The sequence below is a fragment of the Podarcis cretensis genome (assembly GCF_951804945.1).
Source record: "Podarcis cretensis genome assembly, chromosome: 1".
Classification (NCBI taxonomy): Eukaryota; Metazoa; Chordata; class Lepidosauria; order Squamata; family Lacertidae; genus Podarcis; species Podarcis cretensis.
This window is the reverse complement of record NC_137170.1, coordinates 88,524,554-88,548,468: the sequence shown is the minus strand read 5'-3', so window position 1 is coordinate 88,548,468 and position 23,915 is coordinate 88,524,554. Positions and strand designations below refer to the sequence as shown.

General features: G+C 42.7%; 2 protein-coding genes across 6 annotated transcripts in view; one reads left to right on the top strand and one right to left on the bottom strand.

The window, feature by feature from the left end:
* Positions 1 to 11,446, bottom strand: part of USP37 (ubiquitin specific peptidase 37) — a 31,867-nt gene extending 20,421 nt beyond the window's left edge. For 2 of the 3 annotated variants that reach the window (XM_079968675.1, XM_079968677.1), the window contains exons 1-8: positions 11,092 to 11,446; positions 7,522 to 7,731; positions 6,063 to 6,231; positions 5,799 to 5,896; positions 4,286 to 4,467; positions 3,943 to 4,014; positions 2,801 to 2,898; positions 1,689 to 1,773 (exon numbers count right to left, since the gene is read on the bottom strand). In XM_079968675.1, coding sequence (XP_079824801.1) covers positions 1,689 to 1,773; positions 2,801 to 2,898; positions 3,943 to 4,014; positions 4,286 to 4,467; positions 5,799 to 5,896; positions 6,063 to 6,231; positions 7,522 to 7,677 — 860 coding nt within the window. In that variant the 5' untranslated portion in view covers positions 7,678 to 7,731; positions 11,092 to 11,446. The remainder of the gene's footprint in view (positions 1 to 1,688; positions 1,774 to 2,800; positions 2,899 to 3,942; positions 4,015 to 4,285; positions 4,468 to 5,798; positions 5,897 to 6,062; positions 6,232 to 7,521; positions 7,732 to 11,091) is intronic. The other variant, XM_079968676.1, reaches the window with a different exon arrangement.
* Positions 11,447 to 11,641: 195 nt separating this feature from the next.
* CNOT9 (CCR4-NOT transcription complex subunit 9) lies at positions 11,642 to 22,945 on the top strand. 3 transcript variants are annotated; one of them, XM_079969407.1, is made up of 9 exons: positions 12,132 to 12,276; positions 12,312 to 12,432; positions 15,724 to 15,903; positions 16,287 to 16,402; positions 16,835 to 16,944; positions 18,390 to 18,499; positions 19,800 to 19,898; positions 20,398 to 20,489; positions 21,284 to 22,945. In XM_079969407.1, exons 2-9 carry the CDS (start codon positions 12,427 to 12,429, stop codon positions 21,456 to 21,458), a joined length of 888 nt encoding a protein of 295 aa, XP_079825533.1. In that variant the 5' UTR covers positions 12,132 to 12,276; positions 12,312 to 12,426; the 3' UTR covers positions 21,459 to 22,945. The 3 variants fall into 3 exon arrangements, with proteins under 3 accessions (XP_079825532.1, XP_079825531.1, XP_079825533.1); XM_079969406.1 differs by lacking the exons at positions 12,132 to 12,276; positions 12,312 to 12,432 and adding an exon at positions 11,642 to 11,810 and having other exon boundaries at positions 21,290 to 22,945; XM_079969405.1 differs by lacking the exons at positions 12,132 to 12,276; positions 12,312 to 12,432 and adding an exon at positions 11,642 to 11,810.
* Positions 22,946 to 23,915: the final 970 nt, after the last annotated feature.

Here is a 23,915-nt window from a genome sequence, read left to right as displayed (position 1 = left end):
ACAAGTTCTCCTTAAAAATACTTTACACTTGAAGATCACACTTTTGGAATAAAGCATTGTGAAATAAAATTATTATTATTATTACTACTACTACTACTACTATTACTACTATTATTTATGTATACTGCCCTTCATCCAAAGATCCCAGGGTGGTTCATAACAGAAGAATACAAAATACATAATGAAACAAAAACAAATACCCCCCCAATAAATAAATGCCATCTGTTCCCCAAACACTTAAAATATGTATACTTCCATCGCTGCTCACAGTGCTAAACATACTCCAGCAGAAGATGAGCAGAAATAAAATTTGGCTAGCATGCTGAATACCCCACAGGCATGGGAGTTTGAAGCATAATACACAGTTGTGGCAGATACTAGATGAAGCAGGCTAGACCAGTCTTAGCAAAAATAATACCTGCTGTCTATCTTTTTAACCCATGGATGTGATTACTGGTCATACTGCATGAGGCTGAAGGGAGATGTAGTCATAGAATCAAAGAATTGTAGAGCTGGAAGGGACCCCAAGGGTCATCTAGTCCAATCCCCTACAATGCAGGAATCTCAACACGCTCCCCCCCCCCACATCCAATCTGAAACTATACTAGACCTTGCTTAGCTTTGCAAATGTACTAGCCGTTTTATTGCTGCACCTTTGGCAGGCCACAGGTTACCACCCCTGCTCTAATCTCCTCCTAGCTACACCAACATGGAGTTTATAAATTATGGCCACCCATTCCAAGTTTTCCTTTGTGCACATTTCTGTAGACTATAATCAGTATTACTCTACCCAAGAAAGCTTAACTTAAAGGTTTTCCCTGACTGTAGTGGCTGATTACTACCTTTTGGACAAGGCATTAAATGGCAGCCATAAGCCATATGCACCATTAGGTACTTTAGTCTTGTACATACTAAACAACCAAGAGGTTTTCTGTCACTGTAGAAAAGGAGCTTCCCTGGCCACAGCTAGTAGATGAGGAAGATGCAACAACCCAAGAGCCACAGGGTTTTTTGCTTGGGTACAAAGGTCTGCCAAAATGTCTTGCTGACTAGTATCAGGCTGATCTGCATGTGTGTATTTACCCATTTATACAGGACAGGGCATGCGCTCTTATATCACCTAGATGTATTCAATTAGTACAGCACCCAGCATTTTATGATTTGCTTACTCCTATGCAGAAAACGTGGCGCTGTGGGTTAAAGCCTCAGCGCCTAGGGCTTGCCGATCGAAAGGTCGGCAGTTCGAATCCCTGTGGCAGGGTGCGCTCCCGCTGCTCGGTCCCAGCGCCTGCCAACCTAGCAGTTCGAAAGCACCTCCGGGTGCAAGTAGATAAATAGGGACCACTTACCAGCGGGAAGGTAAACGGCGTTTCCGTGTGCGGCTCTGACTCTGGCTCTGGCTCTGGCCAGAGCAGCGATGTCACGCTGGCCACGTGACCCGGAAGTGTCTCCGGACAGCGCTGGCCCCTGGCCTCTTAAGTGAGATGGGCGCACAACCCCAGAGTCTGTCAAGACTGGCCCGTACGGGCAGGGGTACCTTTACCTTTACCTTTATGCAGAAAACGTTTGAAATGGTGCTAAGAGTAACATAAGAAGCTGTTTTCATGAACGAACTACACCATTTGATGAATGGAGCACTCCAGTGACCAAGAATTTGAAAGAAAATAGCTAAGGAATGCTGTACTCACCTGTCCAAATTAGAACTGCCAGCTGAATAATCCTTTGAAGATGATCTGCTTCCATAAAATGAAGAGGATTGTAAAGGCAAAACTCCTTAAAAGGCAAAAGAAATCAATTTCTGTAAGAACTGTCTTAGAAAGTAAACTATACAACTGTCCAACAGTCAACATTTCAAAGGAGATACAACAATTAAACTGTGATTAGTTTCTGCCAAAGGCTTCATCCCTGCTATAAAATACTGCAATGGATATATCTTCCAGGCAAAATACAGATATTTCACATCATATGAACCTTGGGAATCTTTTGCCCTTATCACGTCTCAAAACTCTATGCCTTGGCTACAGCAATGAGATTTATAAGCTATGTCATGGCTTCACTTAACCTCCAGAAAGCTTAGTTTAATGCAATATAAGTGGGTGTTTGTGTAACTATATTACACACAAAGTATTTTAAAACCCTCCAAGACAGGACATATGTGCTTTTATATTATATGTAGAGGCACAATGTTAGCTATTAGGGTTGCTTTGCTAATCTGGAAACTTCAGATTCAAAGCCAGAAGAAGAAAGAAGCATGCCTTTCCCCAACATAGTTTCCAGCAAACATTTACTGAGTGATGATATTATAATTACTCCTGGAACAGTCAACTTTAGCATTACTTTTTACTGAAAATACACAGTGCATTGTTTATCAAAATAAATTTAAAATGCTATCTCCTAAATTTCAATGTAAGTACAGAATGTCTAATTTAGTTACTATCTCCAGGGGGAATTAATTTATTGATCACCATGGTGGAATAATAAGGAAAATCAGTGGGAAGTCAGAAAAAAATTGCAGACTCATTTCTGTAATATGCAATCGTAGCACTCTCTCTTCCTTCTAATCCCCCATTTAAACAATTATCAAGATAAAACTCTCATTTGGACTTCCTTACTTTCAGCTAACCTCAAGCATATGGTTTACATTTTAATTTTTGCCCTTCTGTTTCTCAAGTGAGAACAAAGATAATTTCATTATACAGAGACTTTTAGAAGCTCAGTTTTCAAAATAAAAACAAAATGTGTTTAGTTTGAACTAGTTAGCCATTGTACAAGATGGTCAAAAACAGTATCATTTTTTTACCTGATGTCCTATTCTCCTCAGTCTGTTTCAAGCTCATCTGTTTTTCCCTGCTGCTATATAAGAATTTCCGTGCTGGATCAGTCATGGCTTTGTTATTGCTGCGGATAAACCCATATAACTTTAAATAAGTTATGTAAAACATTACAAGTTCCCTAAAATCTCAGGTACAGTGGAACCTCGGGTTACGTACCGTCCACCTTACAAATGCTTCGGGTAACGAGCTCCACTAACCCAGAAGTAGATGCCCCTAGTTGTAAAATTTGCCCCGGAATGCGAGTGGAAGTCGTGCGCCAATGGCGCAGCACCAGTGGGAGGCCCCATTGGCAAAAGAGCGTCTCATGTTAAGAACGGTTTCGGTTTAAGAACAGAGCTCCGGAACAAATTACCGTATTTTTCGCTCCACAAGACACACTTTTTTCCTCCTAAAAAGTAAGGGGAAATGTCTTTGCGTCTAATGGAGCAAATGCGTGGTCCCTGGAGTCGAATTGCCCAGGGGCAAAAAGCAGATCGTGCTTTTTTTTTTTTTTAAGAAAGTGGGAAGGGGGTGTTGAAACAAAGCCGCTGAGCAGCCGATCAGCAAGGGATCGGGAGGGACATAAGGGACTCTAGAGATAAAGGAGGCTGCCTGGGAGCGGGGAGGTAAAAGCACATGGATCCTCACGATTTCTGCATTGAGTCACCACAAATTCACCATCAGATCACATAGCATGTCTGTGAAACAGCCTGCACCAAAAAATCCACGCATCCACTGTTTCATGGCATAAAAACATGGTTACAAAGCACGGATCCACATGGTTCCTCAGGATTTTTGCACTGGGTCACCCCAAACTCACCGTCAAATCACATATCATGTCTGTGGCCACATTTTAGACTTACATTTTAATAGTAAAATTATAAAAGACCATTAGATTCAAATCACTCATTCAGTAATCACCATGAAGGGCAACTATGAAGAACATTTTTAACTGGCATACCAAACTAAAAACATACAACATTCCATATTTCTGAATCCTTACAATTTTCAAGTGCTTCATGTTTGCAAGGCATTATGAAATAAGAGTGAAGAGAGATTAAGGAGTTTTTTTTCTAATAGAATTAATGTGGGGGGAGGGGAATAAATAGTAAGAACCATAACAACATACGTTGATGAATCATTCTCTTTTGGGTAATCTTCATTCATCTCGGAGGTAGGCGGTGTCCTTTTCCTTCTTTCACTGTTTTATTAAGGGGGAGAAATCCTTTAGTCAACAGGCAAACAATGTGAGCCCAACTCACATTCTCATGAAACCTCCATAAGCCTTATCATAAAATGTAAAAATGGTTAACTGCCTTCCAGCTAGTTTAGAGTTAAAGCTTTTAGTACATTTTCCAAAGAGTGTTAATAAAGACATGGAAAAGCAGTTTACTAATACTATGTTCAAAGCTATTCATGTTTTAATGAATGTATATCAAAGGCTGCAGTGCCTTAAAAGTTTATTTTCATACCGGTTTTCCAACAGCCCTGTTCTGTGAGGTGTTGAAGCAGCAGAAGGACTAGAAATGGTAACTCGGTAGCCAGGCGTTCCAGTTACTGAAGAATTCTTAATGGATGCCCTTCCTGGGTTGCCCAGCACCTTACGAAGTTGAGTTTCATCTTTATTTTCTACAATCCCTTTTTTTGAAGGAGTCTATGAGAATCATAAACACTGTAATCAGTACAGCATACTGTATTTCAAATCATGGACCCATTTCAGAGAGTCAGTGGCACATATGCTATCAGCAGGCCACCTAGCAACCCAGCAAACACTGCATATGGATCACATCTGTAGTAACTGGCGCACTCATACAGAACTTATAAGCAGCTGCCATAATTTTACTGCAGTAGCCATATTTCAAGTTGCCATGATGACAGACTTCACTGCAGTCACTGATTCACGCATAGGATCCCAAATGGACTGTGAACCTGCTAGATTACCTGTGTAGGCTAACTAGATGCCTGGCTGTATGTAACCACCTCACATCAGAAATCCTCTTTGGCCGGGTTGCATATTGTAAATGAAAAGCAAAAAGAATAGTAGAACAGTTTGAAGAACAAGATCTTAGGAGGTACCTCCTTACCGTTCAAATAAAGGTAAGATACAGGTGTGGTATTCAGATTTAGACTCAATCAGCCTCTAACTACTATTCCTTTATTTGGCAGACTAGACTACAAGTGCTACAGAGTCAGAAGCAATATATATTCTTTAAGAACAGTGGCCTGAAACGGAACCTTGAACTTATCGCGAGTGTTCCTTCTCCTTGGAGATGGGAGGGCATCCTGCAAGTGACTCCACCCATCAGTCTCCAGACGAAGGGCTACATTAAACTTCCTATCTCCACTCTTGGTGGCAGGGGGGCTGTCTCCTCCCAGTTCGAAGACAAAATTTAGAAACAATTGCCCCAAATGTGTCCCGTGTGACATTCTAAATTGATCTGAAACTTTGGGAAAAGGAAAGCATATGTGTCAGAGGCCACCAATGTGGTTGCTCCCCACATTGAGCAGGACAAGAGACCTTCTGGGATTGGAAGAACTGTAAACTGGTAGCCAAGGCTGACAGAACCACCTACTGAAGGTGAACTTAGAAATGTCTTCCCTGAATAGATGAATGAAATAATAAAGTCTTTTGTTCTTCCCTACAGACACCAAGAAGGTTCTGCCTAATCTCTCTTAGGTGCAACATTTTGGGGCAGAAGGACGGGAAGCAAAGTTATTGTATTCTGTATAAGATAGTTTTAACCTTTGAGATCAGTGAAATCATCAACCTGTGGGAATAAAGGGACTTTTTCCATATCTGGTGGGAATGCCCACAGGCTGTTTTATTCTGGAATGAAATTTATCAGGAGATATTAATTATTATTATATACACAAATTCAAATTTTTCCCATTTATCACTACTAAATATGTGGACAGATAATATTTATTGTATACAGCAGATATAGAAATAGGAGCATAAGAAAAGAAGGAAACAGATTAAAATACCTGGTTTTCAATATATGGGAATTGCCTATTAGAATCCTTCTGTGTGGTTCTACTGCCCAGAACACCAAAACTGCCAGACCCTTGGGATGATTTCACAGCTGCAACAAAAATACACCATTTTACGATTTATAAATGTATATACAAGAAGTTTTACTAGCATTTTATTTTTTCACTAACAGTAGACTTTGTTTATAAAAGTTGATTTTAGTCTAAACAAGTAGTGAAGTCATTTCCTCACACTCCAAATCTATAATTAACACTAACCTGTATGAACTCCATTTTGAACAGCTTCCAGAAACTGCTTCATTTCCTCTGCATCCTTAGGTGATATTTTATCCACTGTCAGGAAACTAGTATCCTTTAATGATATAATCAAGGAACACAGTTTCCCTCTACTTGGTCGCACAGTCACATTTTTTATATTATGGTTTAGCTGTAAAACAGTAAGTATCATATGGATAGTTTAAAAGATACATATTTCCATACTAAGAAAGATGCATTTAAATATGCTTCACACTGACAAAACTATGTATGTTCATATGCTATCCCACACCAGTAAACAATTCCTACTCAGTACACTTTTAAAAACAATTCCCTCAGCTCCTATCTTTGCAATTTTGCAACACTTATGTGTACACATTAAGGATAGTGAATATAACAAAAAACACTTGCTAAGGAAAAATTTAGTTTCCATTTATGAAGGACTTTTAAACCATAATAAATTTGTTTTAGTCTCTAGAATTTCTTCCCCCCAAAAGCAATAGCAGCAATGCTGGTTATCTTTCCAGACTAGACTACATATAAACGTAGTAAATAGAAGAAAAGAGATGAGCTGTGCACCAGCAGCCAGCTAGACATGAAGAGAAATCTTATGCAGGAGCTACTGTGGCCATTGGGGCTTACTCCCAGATTAGTGTGATAAGACTGTAGCCTTGGATACAAAATCCCCATGAATCTAAAATGCCACTATGACTCACAGCTAATTATGGGAAGAGTGTATACAGAGGAATAATCTAACAATGAATCTACATTAAGAATTTTCAATACTATAACCAGCAGAAAATGAAACAGACAACAAATAAACTTTTCTTTATTACCAGTGCCAGTAGTATCCTAATACCTAAAATGTTTTATCTCATTGAAAATCTTTTGTAAGCCAGTTTGAGGGCCTCTTGGAGTCACAAAAATAGGATTAAAATATTCTAAATAACTAAATAATGAAACATCTAGGTATTATTTTCTCCCAAGGTTTAGTTGTTGTTTTTTAAAATCATCCTTGCTCTGCGAGTACAGTGGTACCTCAGGTTAAGTACTTAATTCGTTCCGGAGGTCCGTTCTTAACCTGAAACTGTTCTTAACCTGAAGCACTGCTTTAGCTAATGGGGCCTCCTGTTGCCGCCGCTCCGCCAGAGCACGATTTCTGTTCTCATCCTGAAGCAAAGTTCTTAACCCAAGGTACTATTTCTGGGTTAGTGGAGTCTGTAACATGAAGCGTATGTAACCTGAAGCGTATGTAACCCGAGGTACCACTGTACATTGAACAGTACACCTCAATAATTCACAGTGCAATACAGTAGGATCAGTGTTCTAGAAAGCAGAAAAAAGAATAAGTCTCTAAGGAAAGTTCAAGTGACAGCTAAATGGACTTTAAAAGGACAGTTGTTCAGAGGCATACAGCTTCTGTACAACTTCAAAACAAAAGGCCTTTGAGATTCTGAGGTACCTGAAATATCTTTGGCATTCCTCCAGCATTGTAGTGAACCGCCAGAGTCACTTTGCTATCCTTATCAACTATTTCGAATGTCCCTTCTTTCCATTTTGTAGTCCCAGTCTGTATGCTGCGCAAGCGAATAGTCCCACGTAATTTCAGTGGAGCCATGTTTTCATACAACTAGTCTATGAAAATAATGAAGTTTGCTTTTAAACACAAATCCTGTTTTAGAAAGAAAGGAACGAAGTTAGAAGCTCCTCAATAACCATCTTCAAAACTAAGCAACTGTTTTAAATCAAAGAGCTATATTATTTTTACAGATAGTTATCCCATCTTTCAGGGTATGTACTCAGTGTGCATGGACTCTTTTTGAAATATGAGTATTGGTCTCCCAAAGATTATTAAATCTGCTCCACATTACTTAATTCTTTTTTTAAAAAAATCAAAGTAGGTAATTGAGAACAGGTATCACAAAAAAAGACACAACAGAGTATGGAATTAAACTTGATAACACTTGTCAGTTTACTAGCACCACCCACATTTTAGCCACTGCTGAAGTTAATGCGACAGGCATACGGACCAACATGTTTCTAGGGAAACTTGGGAACTCTGTTTCCATGTACAGCTGGTCACACTGCTACCGTAATCACTGTGGCCAAGCTGTCCTTTGGTTGTATTTGCTGCATCAACTGCAGCTGAGCAAAGGCACTCTGTGCCATTGAAGATACCTCTGCCTCCAGTGAGATTTGTATCCAGGGTACACCCAGTCAATGCACCAGCTCCTTCAAGGGCAGTATAAACCCCATCAAGAGGTAATTCCCCTACTTCCTGGAACCAACAAGCCACAGCATCTCATGTCTTAGCAGGATTCAACTTCAATTCAGTTTGCCCTCACCTAGCCCATTACAGGCAATGGGTCCAGAACTTGCAACCTCAACTGACTAATGTAAGTAAAGCTCAAAGTCATCCACATATTGGTGGCACTCAATTCCCTGAAGAACTCCATGGATTAACTTCCATGCGGATGAGCAACATATTGCAATACCACCCCTCCAGTGTTCGAAACTCCCATTGTTCTAGGCGCATTTTGCAACAGGAAATTTCATTGGCGTGAGCAGTTTCTGAGCTCTGGGCACAGCACTGCGCCTAAGATTTCAGATTAAAACTGCAGAGTGGAAGGAAAGGAGGAACTTTTTCTGCCTCCCCACTTCCAGCTACTCTCTGAAGACTGGAGAAGAGACACGCTAATAATTAGTGGGTGGGCAGGGGAAGGACAAGACCATGTGAAAAATGAACATAATATTTTAGCTGCAGTTCGTTCATTCTCAGCTTTGTTTTCTTGTTTTTAAAAAAGCTTGCCTGACATTCTGTTGTTGCGCCCATAACCTAGGTTTAAGGTGCCATTTAGCTCCTGGCTTTCATATCTTAGTTTCTAACACTGCACCTCTCTAGTACTGTCCCATAAGTTGAAGTACAACCAGTGCAAAATCATATCCTTCACTAAACCAAAGCCACTGAGAAATCCAGCAGACTCAACATGGTCACACTTCTCTGCCTCACTTCCAGAGGTAATCTATCAGGGTGATCAAAGCAATTTTAGTCCCAAACAAGGTCTGAAACCAGACTAAAAGTGATCTAGATAACCAGTCCCTTTCATGAGCATTTGCAGCTGAGCGACCACCCCCCTCTCAGGCATCTTGCCTAGAAAGGTTTGTGACTGACAAGGAGTCCAGGGAGGGCTTTTACAGGGGTCATGCCATTGCATCCTTCAAGGCAGTGGGAAATTTCTCCTGATGCAATGATGCATTCACCACTCCCTACTAGCTCTTGTTAGCCATACACCATGGTGGTTAAAACCACTGCATGCTCTCAAGCTGCAAAAACTGAGCTGATTCCTTGTTGCACAAATGTGACTGCCCTATAAATACTATTAATGTTTTAAAATTCAATGATGACAGTTCCCTAAAAGTTAGGGGTGTATCCCCAATTTGGGGGGGGGCATCTTCCAGATGTTTAGTCATCCAAGTTGAAACCCAACTACATGAAGTTCAGTGAAAATATGTTAAGGGAACAGTAGACATGTGCCAAGTCCTGTCTTCTTGCTTGTCTGGTTCATTAGTATAATTTGAGTATATCAGCATGTACTATAAACAGTTGTTTCTTTAGCATTTTATTTTATTGCAAATTCTGCAAGTTACTTTGAGAGCCTTCTGGGACCATAAAACCTGATATGTATATTTAACAAATAAAAATGAAAAATTAACTCTGCAATCCTTACTTAGGAGTAAGCATCACTGAATTCAGAGGGACTGGGACTGCTTCAGAGCAGGCATGTACAAAATTGCACAATAAGTGAGCACATACCGAAAAAAATGGAGTGTAAATCCTTAACTGCACTAGAACTATCCACAAAAAGTGCCTACACTCCACAGCATTCAAAAAGACAATCAGGAGCCTTAATGTTCTAAATATAACAACATTACAATCCAATATTTTAACAGGTACAAGAGACATTGAAGTTTTCAGCCCAGCCTATTTCCACAAAATAGGAACCACTTGTTCCATACAGATCATAATCTACAACTGTTTAGGGCAAACAGTGTACTTGCAAGGGCAACAGTAAAGAATGTTGGGTGGATTTTCAACACATATATCACCTCAGCAAAGAGTTCAAGGCAAACAAAGAAACGGTGGTGAAAGACATGGTGGAGCCCTAATGGAGATCTCTAACCAAACTCTGTTGAAGTACATTTCCTAACCAAACTCTGTTGCATTTGTGAATGCTTTCACTGAAAAGCAAGCAGGAACCCAGTCACCTGAATACAGTACAGCACCTGGTACATTGACTTGGAAAGTGGGTGCTGGACCTTTGCAAGTAAATTTCTGATCAGCGGGACAAAGCTAAAACCAGCCAAGTCTACATTTCAGAAGGGAGACGTGAACAATCCCAGGAGGAACAGAGCAGGAGCCGGAAAGCAACCGAAGAAGAGGACGGCGCTAGTTGCCGACGCTGCGTTGTTTTTAACCTTTGTCGTGTTTGCGAACAGCCCGGCAGGCAGAAATTCCCCACGAGGAGAAGCAGCAGCTTCTCTCGTTCTATCTCTACGTGCTGCCTGGGGCAAGGCTAGTAATCTGGCTAGCTGGCTACCCGACCGGCTGCTACGTCTTGGGGCCTGGGGTACGCCTGGGAGAGGCAGCTAAACCAGCGGGGGGAAGGCAACAGAGGGAGGAGGGCCGAGGGTCAGCTTTGGAGCAGCCGCACCGTAGTCGGAGAGCGGCCAGCCGGCTGGGCCTGAGGAAGCGAAAGGGGCCAGGCTAAGGTCAAGGGCGCGGGGGGAGAGAGGGAGGGAGGGAGAGAGAGAGAGAGAGAGAGAGACGCTGAGGCGCGGCGACCCCCCCCCCTCACAGCGGCTACGGAGACCCCACCTCCGCCTCCACGGCCGACCGGCCGCCGCCCACGCACAGCCGCCCCCTACCCTTCCCTGCTCCGCGAGTACCAATGGGGCTCCCTCGTGCCCTCGCCCGCAGTCAGCAGCTCCGAGGAAGCCCCAAGACCCACCGCCACTGCCCGGGCGCACTCACCGGCGATGGCGGGCGGGCGGGCGGCGGCTTTCCCTTCCACCTCCCGCTTCCTCACAGACCAGTCCCGGCCTGGACGTTGTCTCCCTGCTGCTGCTGCCGCCTCCTTCCTTCCTTCCTACTTCGGGGTTATTCTCCACTTTAGCCCCGGCGCCGGCCTGTCCTGGCTCGACCCACCGCGGCCCGGCCTCCTCTTAGCTTAGTGGAAAGGGCAGATGGCGGGAACCAGATCAGCCGCGCCACGGTCCGCCTGACGCAAGCACGCAGCACGCAAAAAGAAAAAACAACAACTGCGCGACGGGAGGAGGGGGGAGGAAGAGGAGCGACGAGGGGGGAATCCCTACGTCATCACGGCGACGGCTGGCTGGCTTTCTCCGTCGTCGACAAGTCTTAGCGAAAGAAGCAACTTTTACTCGAGAAGTGACGACGACGCTCGTAACTTCTGCGCACGCGCAAACTCGTGCTTTTTTTTTTAAGTTCGCTTAAAGATAGCATGGCGCATGCGCCCGGCCAGTCTCCTTGGGCCTACCGCTGAGGCCCAGAGAGAGGTCAGAGGTCGCGGCGGTAGCAGCAGCAGCAGCGTCGGCGGCAGAGCCAGGAGGAGGAGGAAGAGGCGGCGACCTCTGCTTCGATCCATGATGGCGGCGGCTGAAGTAGAAGAGGCCTCCTGAGCTCTACTTCGCGCAGAAGTTCCGACCATGCACAGTTTGGCAACGGCCGCGGTAAGTCGCTTGCCGTATCCACGCAGGGCGACGAGGGCCTTGGCTGAGAAGCGTGAGAGGCACCCTCCCCCTTCTCTCTCCCTCTCTCTCTCCTCATTGGTCGGAGAGATGTGGGGAGGGGGGCACAGAACGGAGCGGGGCTCTATTTTCCCGCCAAATTGCCCTCCTAAGGAACGGGCGTCTCCTAACGGCCTTTCCTCCTGCGCGAGGCGGCGGCCTTTGCTGTCCTCTGAGGGGAGGCAAAGGGAGCTTCTCCGCAGGCTTCTCCCTTCAGGTGCTCTTGCATGAGCCAGGCGTCGCTTGTGTGCGTTTTCCATATGCTAATCTATGCGGGTTCCTAATTGCCCATGGCTCAATGCTGCTGGATAAAAAGGTGGCTCGAGAGGCTGGATGCAGATGCATATAGACAGACACGTATCCTGACAGGCGCACCCCGACCACTCTCATTCAAGCGCCTCTCAACAAGGCTTGCCGGGCTTCTCTCTTCTAGAGCTCAACAAGGCTTGCCGGGCTTCTCTCTTCTAGAGTTTCACGTCTGCAATAATGTGCCGCCACAAAACAGGGTTTACTTCTCTTTCATCTGTTGTCTGGGAAGTCGTTTTATAACCGCGCTTGCATGAAAGTAAGCCCCACACTGAGTTGAATTCGGTTTTTCTCTCGGTGTTTACGATCGCAGCCTTAAAATGCAAAAATTCCACGTGGGACATTCATTCATGTTTTAATTTAACAGTGGCGTGGCTCATGTGCGTTGCTTGTAATGAGACAAGTGGTGATGATAGCGGGAAGTAAAATAACTTGTTTAGTAGCGTACCTCTTGGGAATTATATTGACTGACATTCCTGCCGTTAGGAAAAATGTTTTCTTACATGCAACCGCGGCAGCCAGAATGATTATAGCAAAAAATTGAAAGGGAGAAAAACTCCCTCAATAAGAGAATGGCAAATAAGATTTTGTGAATATATAGAATCAGCAAGACTTACAGTAGTGGTAAGAAACCAATCAGACCAAAAACGAATAGAGGAGTGGACTTGCGTGAAGGAATATATCCAAAAACATTGCTCTGGTATATGCAATGGGTGAAATTTAGAGTAAAAAATTAAGAAGAAATGGGTATAAGATGATAGTCAAAAATAATACTGATAACAGCGAAAAGAAGAAAAGAAACAAAGGAAGCAACATATAGGTGGAAGTCAAGATTTATGTCTGTATGTTTAGTTTGTATGTTGTTTTTTTGTAAACTAAGTTGAGAGGTGAATGTATCTATGTATAATAAGTTTAGTGTTCTGGTTTGTGTTTGTAAATATTGCAATTATCAATAAAAGTAACCCCATATTAGAGAACTAGGTACCCCTTTGCAGCATCTTCACAGAACTTGCCATGCAACATTTCCTTTCTAGACACTAGTAGGGGAATGAATCCAGAATGATTCAGTTTGAGCACTTGCTTGTATGCTTTGAGTTTAATACACTTAAGGCTGCTTGCTAAGTAGAGACATGTAAATAGCTTGATTTATTTTGCTAGGCTGACTTAGGTGGTTTGTCTCTTCTGGCTCAGTAGGTATTTATGGGTTTTGCCCAGTAAAAATCACCTTTAGTAGTAGTAATAATAATACCAATTTAATTACCGTATTTTTCGTCCTATAGGGCGCACCGGCCCATAGGACGCACCTAGTTTTTTTTGGGGGGGGGGGAATTAAAAAAAAAATTCCAGAACAGGCTGCCGCCCCAAGCCTTGCGTGCCCGGCGGGACCTCCCGCCGGGCACGCGAGGCTTGCGGACATTGCCCGAAGCACGGGGCGTGCTTCGCAGCGTGCTTCGGGCTGCAGGCTGCTGCCCGCAAGCCTTGAGAGCCCGACGCCTCTCGCTCTCCAGGCTTCAGTGAAAGCCTGCATTCGCCCCATAGGACGCACACACATTCCCCTTCATTTTTGGAGGGGAAAAAGTGCGTCCTATAGGGTGAAAAATATGGTGGTTGTACCCTGCCCATCTGATTGGGCTGTCCCAGCCACTCTGGGCAGCTTTCAATATATATAGTAAACACTATATCAACTTTGGGTGAAACTGTACATAACGAAGAACATGGAATTGCTTCTAAAAACTGCAGTTTCATCCTAAAACCCTCATTATCTTTTCTATATTTAACAGAAATTGAAATACGGTATAGAAATTACATAAATAAAATTAATAAAATAATAAACATGTAATGAATTGTATCCAGCTACGTTCTACTCAGTATACCCACTGAAAATTATGAGCCTAAGTTAGCCATGTCCACTAACCTTAATGTGTCTGCCCTGAGTGTGACTACCTTTGGATAGAAAAATATTGCAATACATATCTCTGATCATCTTACATAGGAGGGTAGAGAGAACTTCACACAGGTTTGCTGATTTTTGTGGCAGCTCTGTCTCACCTAGTTCTGGTCTTTGACAGTTCACTCAGGTGAAACAGAATTTGTGCTAGCTTCACTAACAAGCAGTACTTCTGTCTGACATAATATTTAGGCATTTTCTTACTTGTATTATACTTACTGTAGTTTTAAGTGAATCTGCTACTTCAGATGGTGAACACTTGACTTTTTCAGGTCTTGACAGTCTTAATAGCAGACTTTAGTCTAATTAGTGTGTTTATTTTTATCAAGTTCATGCCGACGTTCTGGAACTGTGGATATTTAATGGATAGGGTAGGCACACCACTACAGCATCTGTCACTGGAAAAATGATTTTAAAGATCTTTCCATTTACCATGAAGGTAATTATGAAATGAGGCCTCTTGAAGGGCTATAAAAATAATTTCCTTTGCAAAGTACCTTCATATGCTTTAATGCAAGTGAAATAGTAAGTGACTAGAAATGTCTAGGTTACAAAAGCAATACTTTAGCAATTATCCTGAAAAAGGTCGCTTATATTCAATTTTTTATTACTGTGGTTGCCTGAATTTCTGTAAGTAATGGAAAGTTAAGCTCATCTCTTGTGATGCTGCTCGGATAAAGCATATTTACAGGCTCTGATCTTCGTGTTGAACTGCCACAGTTGGATCATGAGGTGTTATCAGCCTTTCTTTCCTGCAACTTTCCACTCCTGTATTTGTCCCTGAATCTATTGTTCTGTGACTGGAGCCAACTGTTCAACATGGTGACACTATGAGCCATTTTAAACACAATTATTTCACTAATAGTTTTCTGGGTAAGAGATGTTGGGCCTTTAATAAAGTCCCAAAAGAAAGCAGAGTCCCATAATAGAAGGAATGTGTTAACAAAGCAGACATAAAGCACTGAGGATTCATTTGCTGTGGAGCAGCCCTAGAGTTTTGAACAAGGGATTTTTTGCACAGCTGATGAAAAAGTGTGCAATGCTTTGGACTACTACTACTCATTGGATGCAGTAGTAGAGGAATATTTTATTTATTAACTTTAATCATCACTTTGCACCCCCCTGAAGCAGGAGTGGGCAACCTTTTTTCTGTCAGGTATTGAGGGAGGGAGAAGTATCAGCAGCAATAGTCATTGATAGTCATTTTTAAAGTGCTATATTATTTTTGTTTGGTGCCCAAACGACTTTGTTTACTTATTTATTTTTATATTTAACAATGATGATTTTAATAACTCAGCTGCTACAGTATGGTAAAATGATTGCACAGCTGCAGTGAGTACACACAAACCAATGGAACTATCATCCGGCAACCCCCCCCCCCCCCCCCCGCTGTGACATATTCCTTCCCCTGTGCTGTTATTGTGCCTTGACTAGAAGCAAGTCCCACTAAAATATGTGGGACTTAATCTCAACTATGTTTACTTGGAAGTGTCTACTAATCACTCCTGGTCACCCTTGAAGTTTTGTACAAGGTATTAATGTTTATACTGATTTGACTTGGGACCAAAGGCCTTGACTTGAACCTTTTGTCTTCCTTTAAAGCCTGTGCCAACGGCACTGGCTCAGGTTGATCGAGAGAAGATTTATCAGTGGATCAATGAGCTTTCCAGCCCAGAGACTCGTGAGAATGCACTGTTGGAGCTGAGTAAAAAGCGAGAGTCTGTCCCTGATCTCGCACCAATGTTGTGGCACTCTTTTGGTACAATTGCAGCTCTCTTACAGGTGGGTAGCATATTACTTTTAACTGAAATAGCTTGCTAGACTCTTGCAAGCAATCTGCTAGATGTCTTTCTGAAAGTCTTGAGATACTGAGAGTTTTGAAATTCTGTCTCTTGACCTAATAAAAGTTTGGGACAATAGAAGATGGCAATGAAGAACTTGAGCCACCCAAGTAAGGACATCTTATTGGGTCATATGTATTTTAGTTCCTGTCTAATATGTTACAGCTTTTGTAGCTAGTTGTTAGTGTGGGGGCAGAAATTCTATCAAACAGACATTAATCAATCACAAGTAATTAGTGGGAGGATTTTGACTCTGAATATTGGAGTGCTTAAATGTGTGGAAGAATTTTCACACAAATATTTCCTGTTTTCTTTCTCTCATAGGAAATTGTAAATATCTATCCATCTATAAATCCACCAACTTTGACAGCTCATCAGTCCAACAGAGTCTGCAATGCTCTGGCACTTCTGCAGTGTGTTGCATCACATCCAGAAACAAGGTTAATATACTTGGGTGTATTGGATCTCTGGAAAAAATAACTTTTGGTTAGTGTGGTATATGTCCAGACTAGAGAAAATATGCTTCCGCCAAGCCTCTTTATCTGCAGGGCTCTGTACGTCAACAGAACTATATTCTCAGTCACATCCACACCATACATTAGAAGCACATGGTAACTGTAACTTGCTGGTTTTTACACTGTTTTTAGAATGCATTAGTGACTTGAGCCAACTCAGTGAATAAAACAGTCAAGCTGCCTGTCTTACTGGTCAGTTTGTCAGTAAAAAAACTAGTTTTACAGGTGTATTTCCTCATATTTCTTCTCTTTCTAAAGGTGAGGTCCTAATTCAGTTCTCTAGCCTTCACAAAGTAACTCTGTGTAAACAAATATCCAAAAGATACATTCTAAATGCTTTTTTCTTCCTTTGTCTAGGTCAGCCTTCCTTGCTGCTCACATCCCTCTCTTCTTATATCCCTTCTTGCACACTGTCAGCAAGACTCGACCCTTCGAGTACCTACGACTCACAAGTCTTGGAGTAATTGGTAAGTGACTGTGATGCTGGGAATGGCAAGTCCTCATCAGTTTGTAGGTCAAAAAAGGGTTTCAATCTGATTTGAACTCTTCTGAGACTTAGCCATGCATTGTAAAAGAGGGAATTCTAACATTCCAGAGAAACAGACAATCACATAGCAGACTCTCATTTCTAGAAATAATTTCCATGTTGTTCCTCTTTACTGTTGTTAGCACCTGGGATTCTGGGAAGTACACCAGTCCTGGGCCCAATTCAAAGTTATGTATATTTTTGTTTTTATATTGTAAATCACCCTGTGATCCTCGGGTGAATGACAAATTTCCAGTCTCATTCTCCCAAATTACCTTAGGGAAAGATGGAAATAGCAGGGCTGGGAATTCTAGAACACTGAAGGGATCATTACTGATGTGCATCCTATCTATCCAATCAAATACTGTACACAACTTCAGTGTGCTCATAGATGTAATGGTTAGTACTTGCAACTGTGTATTGTAACCTCATTGACCACACCAGAAATTTTTCAGGAAGCTTTATTTGGTGCACCATGCAACAAGGTGCCTTTTTATTGGCATTGAGAAGCCACATAGCCAGCCAGTGCAGAAGCTGCACGGGCTCCTAGCTAGCTGACAGGGCTAGCAGCTCTATAAAGATCATAGCAGCATCTCTTTGGGTGATTGAACCCAATGAGTTAAAAAAGTTGAATGTATTATGTTCACTGGTCTTCATGATTAACTTTGCTGGACAATCCAAAACTTGTAGTTGCCAACCTCGCCTCACACCCATCCTACCCTGGTAAACACAGTGCAAGGAGAGTATTCTGGCTTGAGTACCACTGCTTAAAAGCATCCTAGCACCATTGCAGAACAGTGCCCCCCATCTGTCTTTTGTGAGTGGAGGACCAGTAAGAAGAGCAGCCAGTTGGATACCACAGTTGTAAGATGCGCAGAGCATCTTGCAGCGGTAACATTCAGCCATGCCACTGTCCAACAACTTGCACCTTTCCTCTGAACCTTGGAGCTGGAGAGAAGGCAGAGATCACAGCACAACTGTCAGAGCAATCTCTACCCGCCGCTGCAGCTTCACAATGGAAAGCATGACTGGCTGCTTGTCATACTTGTCACAAGGTAGTGCTGTACTTGCCTTGGCAAGCATGACAGATGGAATTGCTGTTCTATAGGTAAGAGTGTAAAAGGCTTTAGATATTTCATTGGCTAAAAGGAATTTGTGATTGGTGGAGGAAAGGTTAAAAGGCTGATGCTTCAATAAAATAATAATCCTTAGTATTTGCTCCTGGGTTCTTGGGAGCTCAACCATGTGCTTATCCAGTAATTTCCCACTTCTTCTCTAGACTGCACTGATTTTCTGTTAGCCCTGGTTGTTTCCTATATGCATGTTTCTCTTAGGCCTTTGCAAAGTTATATGAAGCAGTTTGGTTTTTTTGCTTATATTTCAAAGGGGCCCTGGTGAAGACAGATGAGCAAGAAGTAATCAACTTCTTACTGACAACGGAAATTATCCCTTTGTGCTTACGCATCATGGAGTCTGGCAGCGAACTTTCCAAAACGGTATTGCTTTTAGTGTAATGAAGTGGTTCTAGTTTCTTGACTGTTTTCTCTTTACTTTCCAATGCATCATGTTCCTGCATGCAGCAGACTTCTCCATCTGAGGTTAGCTGGCTGTTTCTCTCTGAGGAGTGATTGCAGATGTACCCACTTCAAATTGTCGTGACTGGCTGCCTCTTTCAAAACACTATTATGAGAGGAAAGCTGGATAGGACATTTATTCTCTTTTTGTGCAGTTTCTCACCCAAGGTGCTTTTGTACTCATTTCTTGCTGCAACTCTGCAGTACTTTTTCCAGCAACTGTATGAAAAGGATCTATTATTGTGTAATAATAGATAACACCGGTCTTGAAAGACCTACATTGGCTCCCAGTACGTTTCCGAGCACAATTCAAAGTGTTGGTGCTGACCTTTAAAGCCCTAAACGGCCTCGGTCCAGTATACCTGAAGGAGCGTCTCCACCCCCATCATTCTGCCCGGACGCTAAGGTCCAGCGCCGAAGGCCTTCTGGCGGTTCCCTCATTGCGAGAAGCAAAGCTACAGAGAACCAGGCAGAGGGCCATCTCGGTAGTGGCACCCGCCCTGTGGAACGCCCTTCCAGCAGATGTCAAAGCGATAAACAACTACCTGACATTCAGAAGACATCTTAAGGCAGCCCTGTTCAGGGAAGTTTTTAACGTGTGATATTTTACTGTATTTTTGGTTTCTATGGAAGCCGCCCAGAGTGGCTGGGGAGGCCCAGCCAGATGGGCGGGGTGGGTATGTATGTATGTATGTATGAATAAATATATATATATATATATATATATATATATATATATATATATATATATATATAAAGTGCTGTCCCAGTATCAGTTATTTGAGAAGCCTGCAGGTGGTGCCTGTGTGCTTCTCAAGATCCTTAGCATCTTTTATGTCACACTCATGAGTCAGTTTATTCCTAGTCACACCTTTATGCATCTGTCACTCTTCATTAGGTTATTAATTTTAGCTAGCCACCAACCTGTCACCATTTGTCTGCAAAATGTAAGCAGGTTTCTTCCTCTGGTCAACAGGATCAATAAAATTTTAGTTGCTAGCACCAAGATAGATAATTGCAGTACCTGCTTCTCCTCTTGTCAGTGCTATATAAGGTTTTTATTTGGTTTCATAGTGGGCAAAATCTCTTCTCATAGGTCTTCTCCCAACAAGCTCTTTGTCCTCCAGCTTCGCTGAGTTTTTAGTAATATGACATCCCACCCTAATCCTGCACAGTCTGCAATTCAAGCGTTTGTTCAACCCTATTCTTTTCTGTCTTTCAGGTTGCTACTTTTATTCTACAAAAGATCTTATTGGATGATACGGGGTTGGCTTATATCTGTCAGACTTACGAACGATTTTCTCACGTTGCAATGATATTGGTATGTGGCTTTGATTGTAAAGGGCTTGGTAACTCAGCATTGCTCCTGCATTTAGGGAAGCTAAATGCTCTTTGGTGGAAAGTGTAGTGAATGTAGTTTGGATCTTTGTAGTAGTCACGTCTAATCATAACAACAGGGCCACCTCTTCATACTCCTAATCTCAAGGAAGAAATATGCCAGAGCATTACATAGCAACACAATTCATGGTGTTATGGCTGTGAGAAAGCACTCCCAATTTTGAGGAGATTGGTTTTCCAACACCTGAGGAGCAAGTCACTGCTAATGCTTGACAGTGTTTCTTGGGGTGAGGCATATTAGAGACAGAATTAGCTTTCCAGACATTTGCCTTGCTTTTGAGGAGCTTATACTTTACAATCTAAATTAAACTAGCGTGGGGATGGGAGTAGCAAAAGGTAACAAGGGATAAACGTGAACAAATGCTGTTACACATACTTAACCAGCAAATGTCCTTGTTCTAAATTCTCTGTTTTTAAACCAGGGTAAAATGGTCCTGCAGCTTTCCAAGGAGCCTTCTGCCAGGCTGCTGAAACATGTGGTCCGTTGTTACCTCCGCCTTTCTGATAATCCAAGGTAGACACCTTAGAAGTTTCTTGGGATCTCTTGATAGGGGTGGGGTGCAGGTTGGTGTTGTGCTGCAGAACCAGGGACAGTTGCACTTTGCAGTGCCAGGATGGGGATCCAGCTCCTTCTGTATCTCCAGAGCAAATCAAGCATAACCTGGCAATTCGTACAATAAATGCCAGGAGCTTAAAGTCCAAATAGTTTCTTCTGACCGCCTCATCAAGATTCTGAAGACTGAAGCAAGATCATGTAAGATTATACTTATTTAAGCAAACTTATTTTAGCAGCAGAGTCTTCTCACTGTTCAGGAACATGTATTGACAGTAATTATGAGAGAGTTTATAATCTTTTCCCCTTCAATCTCTAACTGCAAAAATGTCTGTGTTTATTAAGCCAGCCAGCAGTCATCATGTGCTTGACTGCTCTGGATGCCTAACATTAGACAAGTCATTAATCTTCCTTCATAAGTCACATTCTGACTCCATTGATTAGGATGGAGAAGATGCAGGATAGCGTATGGAGTTGAAATGACTATCCTGTGGCCTCCAAATGTCATTGGACTCCAACCTCCATCAGTGCCAGTTAGCATAGCCAGTGGTCAGGGATGCTGTGAGTTGTAGTCCAGCAAATGTCTGTGGTGCCGCAGTTTAGCCATCCCTGGTGTAAAGAATATGTTTGTACCCTGCAGGTATGTGTAGATGCTTCTGATACAGAAACTGTAGCCTTAATTATTCAAGAGGGGGGCATGCTCCCCTCTTGTCCATGTGAGTTTATTTGTTGGCCCCCCTCTTTCTTGTCTCCTGATGTAGGGCACGGGAAGCCCTCAGGCAGTGCCTTCCTGACCAGCTGAAAGACACCACCTTTGCCCAGGTTCTGAAAGACGATACTACCACCAAGCGTTGGCTGGCACAGCTGGTCAAGAATCTGCAGGAAGGCCAAGTCACCGACCCCAGGGGCATCCCCCTTCCTCCGCAGTGACAGCCAAGGAGGTGGCAGAACCCAGGAGGAAACAGCTCAGGTTTACAGAGAGCCAGGAACCAATGACCTCTTCCAGATCCTGTCAGGCATGGTTGGGCAGCTCCTTGGACTGTCAGTAGCTACCTGGACTGCAGGCCCTTTCTATAGCAACGTCTCGCCATGCCTCTGAGGATTATGACACCAGCAAACACAGTTGGGACAGAGAAGCCCTCTTTTAGGGTGTGGGCTTTGTTGCGATGATCAGTTGAGTACCAAGCTGGGCAGTGCTGCTACCAATGGTGTATCTACCTTTCTGGTTCAGTGCGGCAGGCTTGGGAAGTATTCCTCAGTTTCTTTGTTATTCAGTGTTTACATGTAAGTTCAATAAAGGTTGGTCTGATCATTTGACCCTCTTAGGCGTACCTTTTGAGCTGAATCTAGCTCTAAGCAGAGGAGGCCTGTTTCCCTTTTCCGAACTGGGAATTGCGCTTTCATAAGAGGAGCCCCACTGATCCTTTAAAAAAAAAAAATTCAGCCTTTGGGGGCTGAAGCCCAATCTCGGGGGGATTGGGAGAGGGATGATAACATAGTATATCCACAGGTTCTTAAAGGATTGTTCCTGGTATGTCAGAAGGCAGAGACTTCCTGGACTCCATTCCTTTGGCCACACATTAGAACAGTCCCTACCTCTGTGACTGTATTTGAACCAGTGTCAAATGTTCTATGGATGATCCTCCACCACCTAGTCAGTAAGATCCAGAATGCCACCAAAACATTCCTTCAGCTTTCAAACTGTGCCAGAGGAGAAAGTTGTTGCATGGATGCCATGGCCGGCAAGCCATGTGGCCTTCCACTTTGTAGCAGCCCATGCCTCTGGTTAGGGTAGGGTTAACTCTAAGTGTGAACAAATAGACAGGGACCAAGAGCTATTTCAGACAGTCTGTAAAGGCTGCAGGTATTTCAGCCTTGCTGGCTAGTGCTGGAAAGCATAATGGCTGCAAAACGCAAGGGCTCTCATGCTCTTTATCTTATCCTTCCCCTGCTACCAGGCTAAGTGCATCCAATTTATCACCTTGAACCTGCTCCTGATTGTTGGCGTCTGCGATGGATGAGGAGCTATTAAGCAGTCAGCAGAGACATCTTCTCCCCTGCCCTCTAAATGAGTGAAGCAAACAAAAAGAAGGGGAGGGAGGGGGAAATCATCCAAGCTGTTTGTCAGTTGCACAACAAGGCTGGGAGCAGGTGGCTTCTGGTCCCTTGCCAGATCCCTTGGCCTCAGCACCTGCTGCTGTTTTGGGTAGGAACCTATCTTCCATTTCCTCTCTTTTCTTTGCTGATGGCTGGCCATGCCATGACAAGGGTGTCTTAACTTTTCCCTCTCCATGGACTGCTTTTGCTCTTACAGCGGCTCCGTTTTATAACAGCCTTGTTTTATCCATCCCTGCCTTGAGTGGACTTTACCAACTGCTTTCTGTTTTGTAACTTGAATAAAAAATAAGCCAAATGAATCTGGATCCTCTTTGACTTAAAATAATGGCTTGGAAGAATGGCAGGGAGGGTTGTAGACATTACCAAAAATGTCCTCTCAAAGCCTTTCATCACTGGGCAATATAGCATTTCCCTCTGGTTGAGAGAGCTGTGCTTTTTGCCCAGAGAGCCCTCAGCTGTTGAGTTGGAGTGAGTGTCACTATGCTGGGTAGCAGTTCACAACCTGTGTGTGTGTGTGTGTGTGTGTGTGTGTGTGGCACATATAGCCTATATTATTAAACCAAGGTGGAGTCACATGCTTCTGCTTAGCAACTCTGCTTTATTTTGAGAACCATGGTTCAAGAGCATAGTGTCATTTTTTAAACAAAATATATATACCATTTGAGTGCAATAAAACCCCTAAGCGGTTTTCAGGAAATATTAAAATTATCAATAAATTAAAAACCATTGAAAACATTTTAAAATGATTAAAATGAACAGTAAAAGAGATCAAAACAGCTACATGTCTGGATAGGTTTGCCTTAAAAATGTTTTAAGCAGGTGACAAAAAGAGTACAATAAAATATTCTTCACTGCATCACAGACATAAAGGGAGTATGGCATACTTTTAGCAAGATCTTTAAATAATTTGAATGTTCTGGTTTGCAGAAGATGGACCAGTGTGATCTGAGAAAGAGATAAAAGTGAATAGCTGGGAAGGTATGAAGTGCCATTGTTAAAGTTGAGCAGATATTGGCCAGTGTAATAATGTCTGCTTGAGAGCTACTTCTGGCTTCCCATGTGATCTGTTCTCAGCATCCTTAATGTTCAGAACAAGATATATAGATTAGGAAGGGTGTAAGAGAAACAACAAGTGTACTCTTAAATACATCTCTTACAATGTGGCCTTTTTGGTATGTTAATTTATGACTAGGCAACTCAAAGAAGATTGATGATCTATATAAAAATGTTACCTGAATCTTCAATATGCTAAAATAAATAGGATTCAGC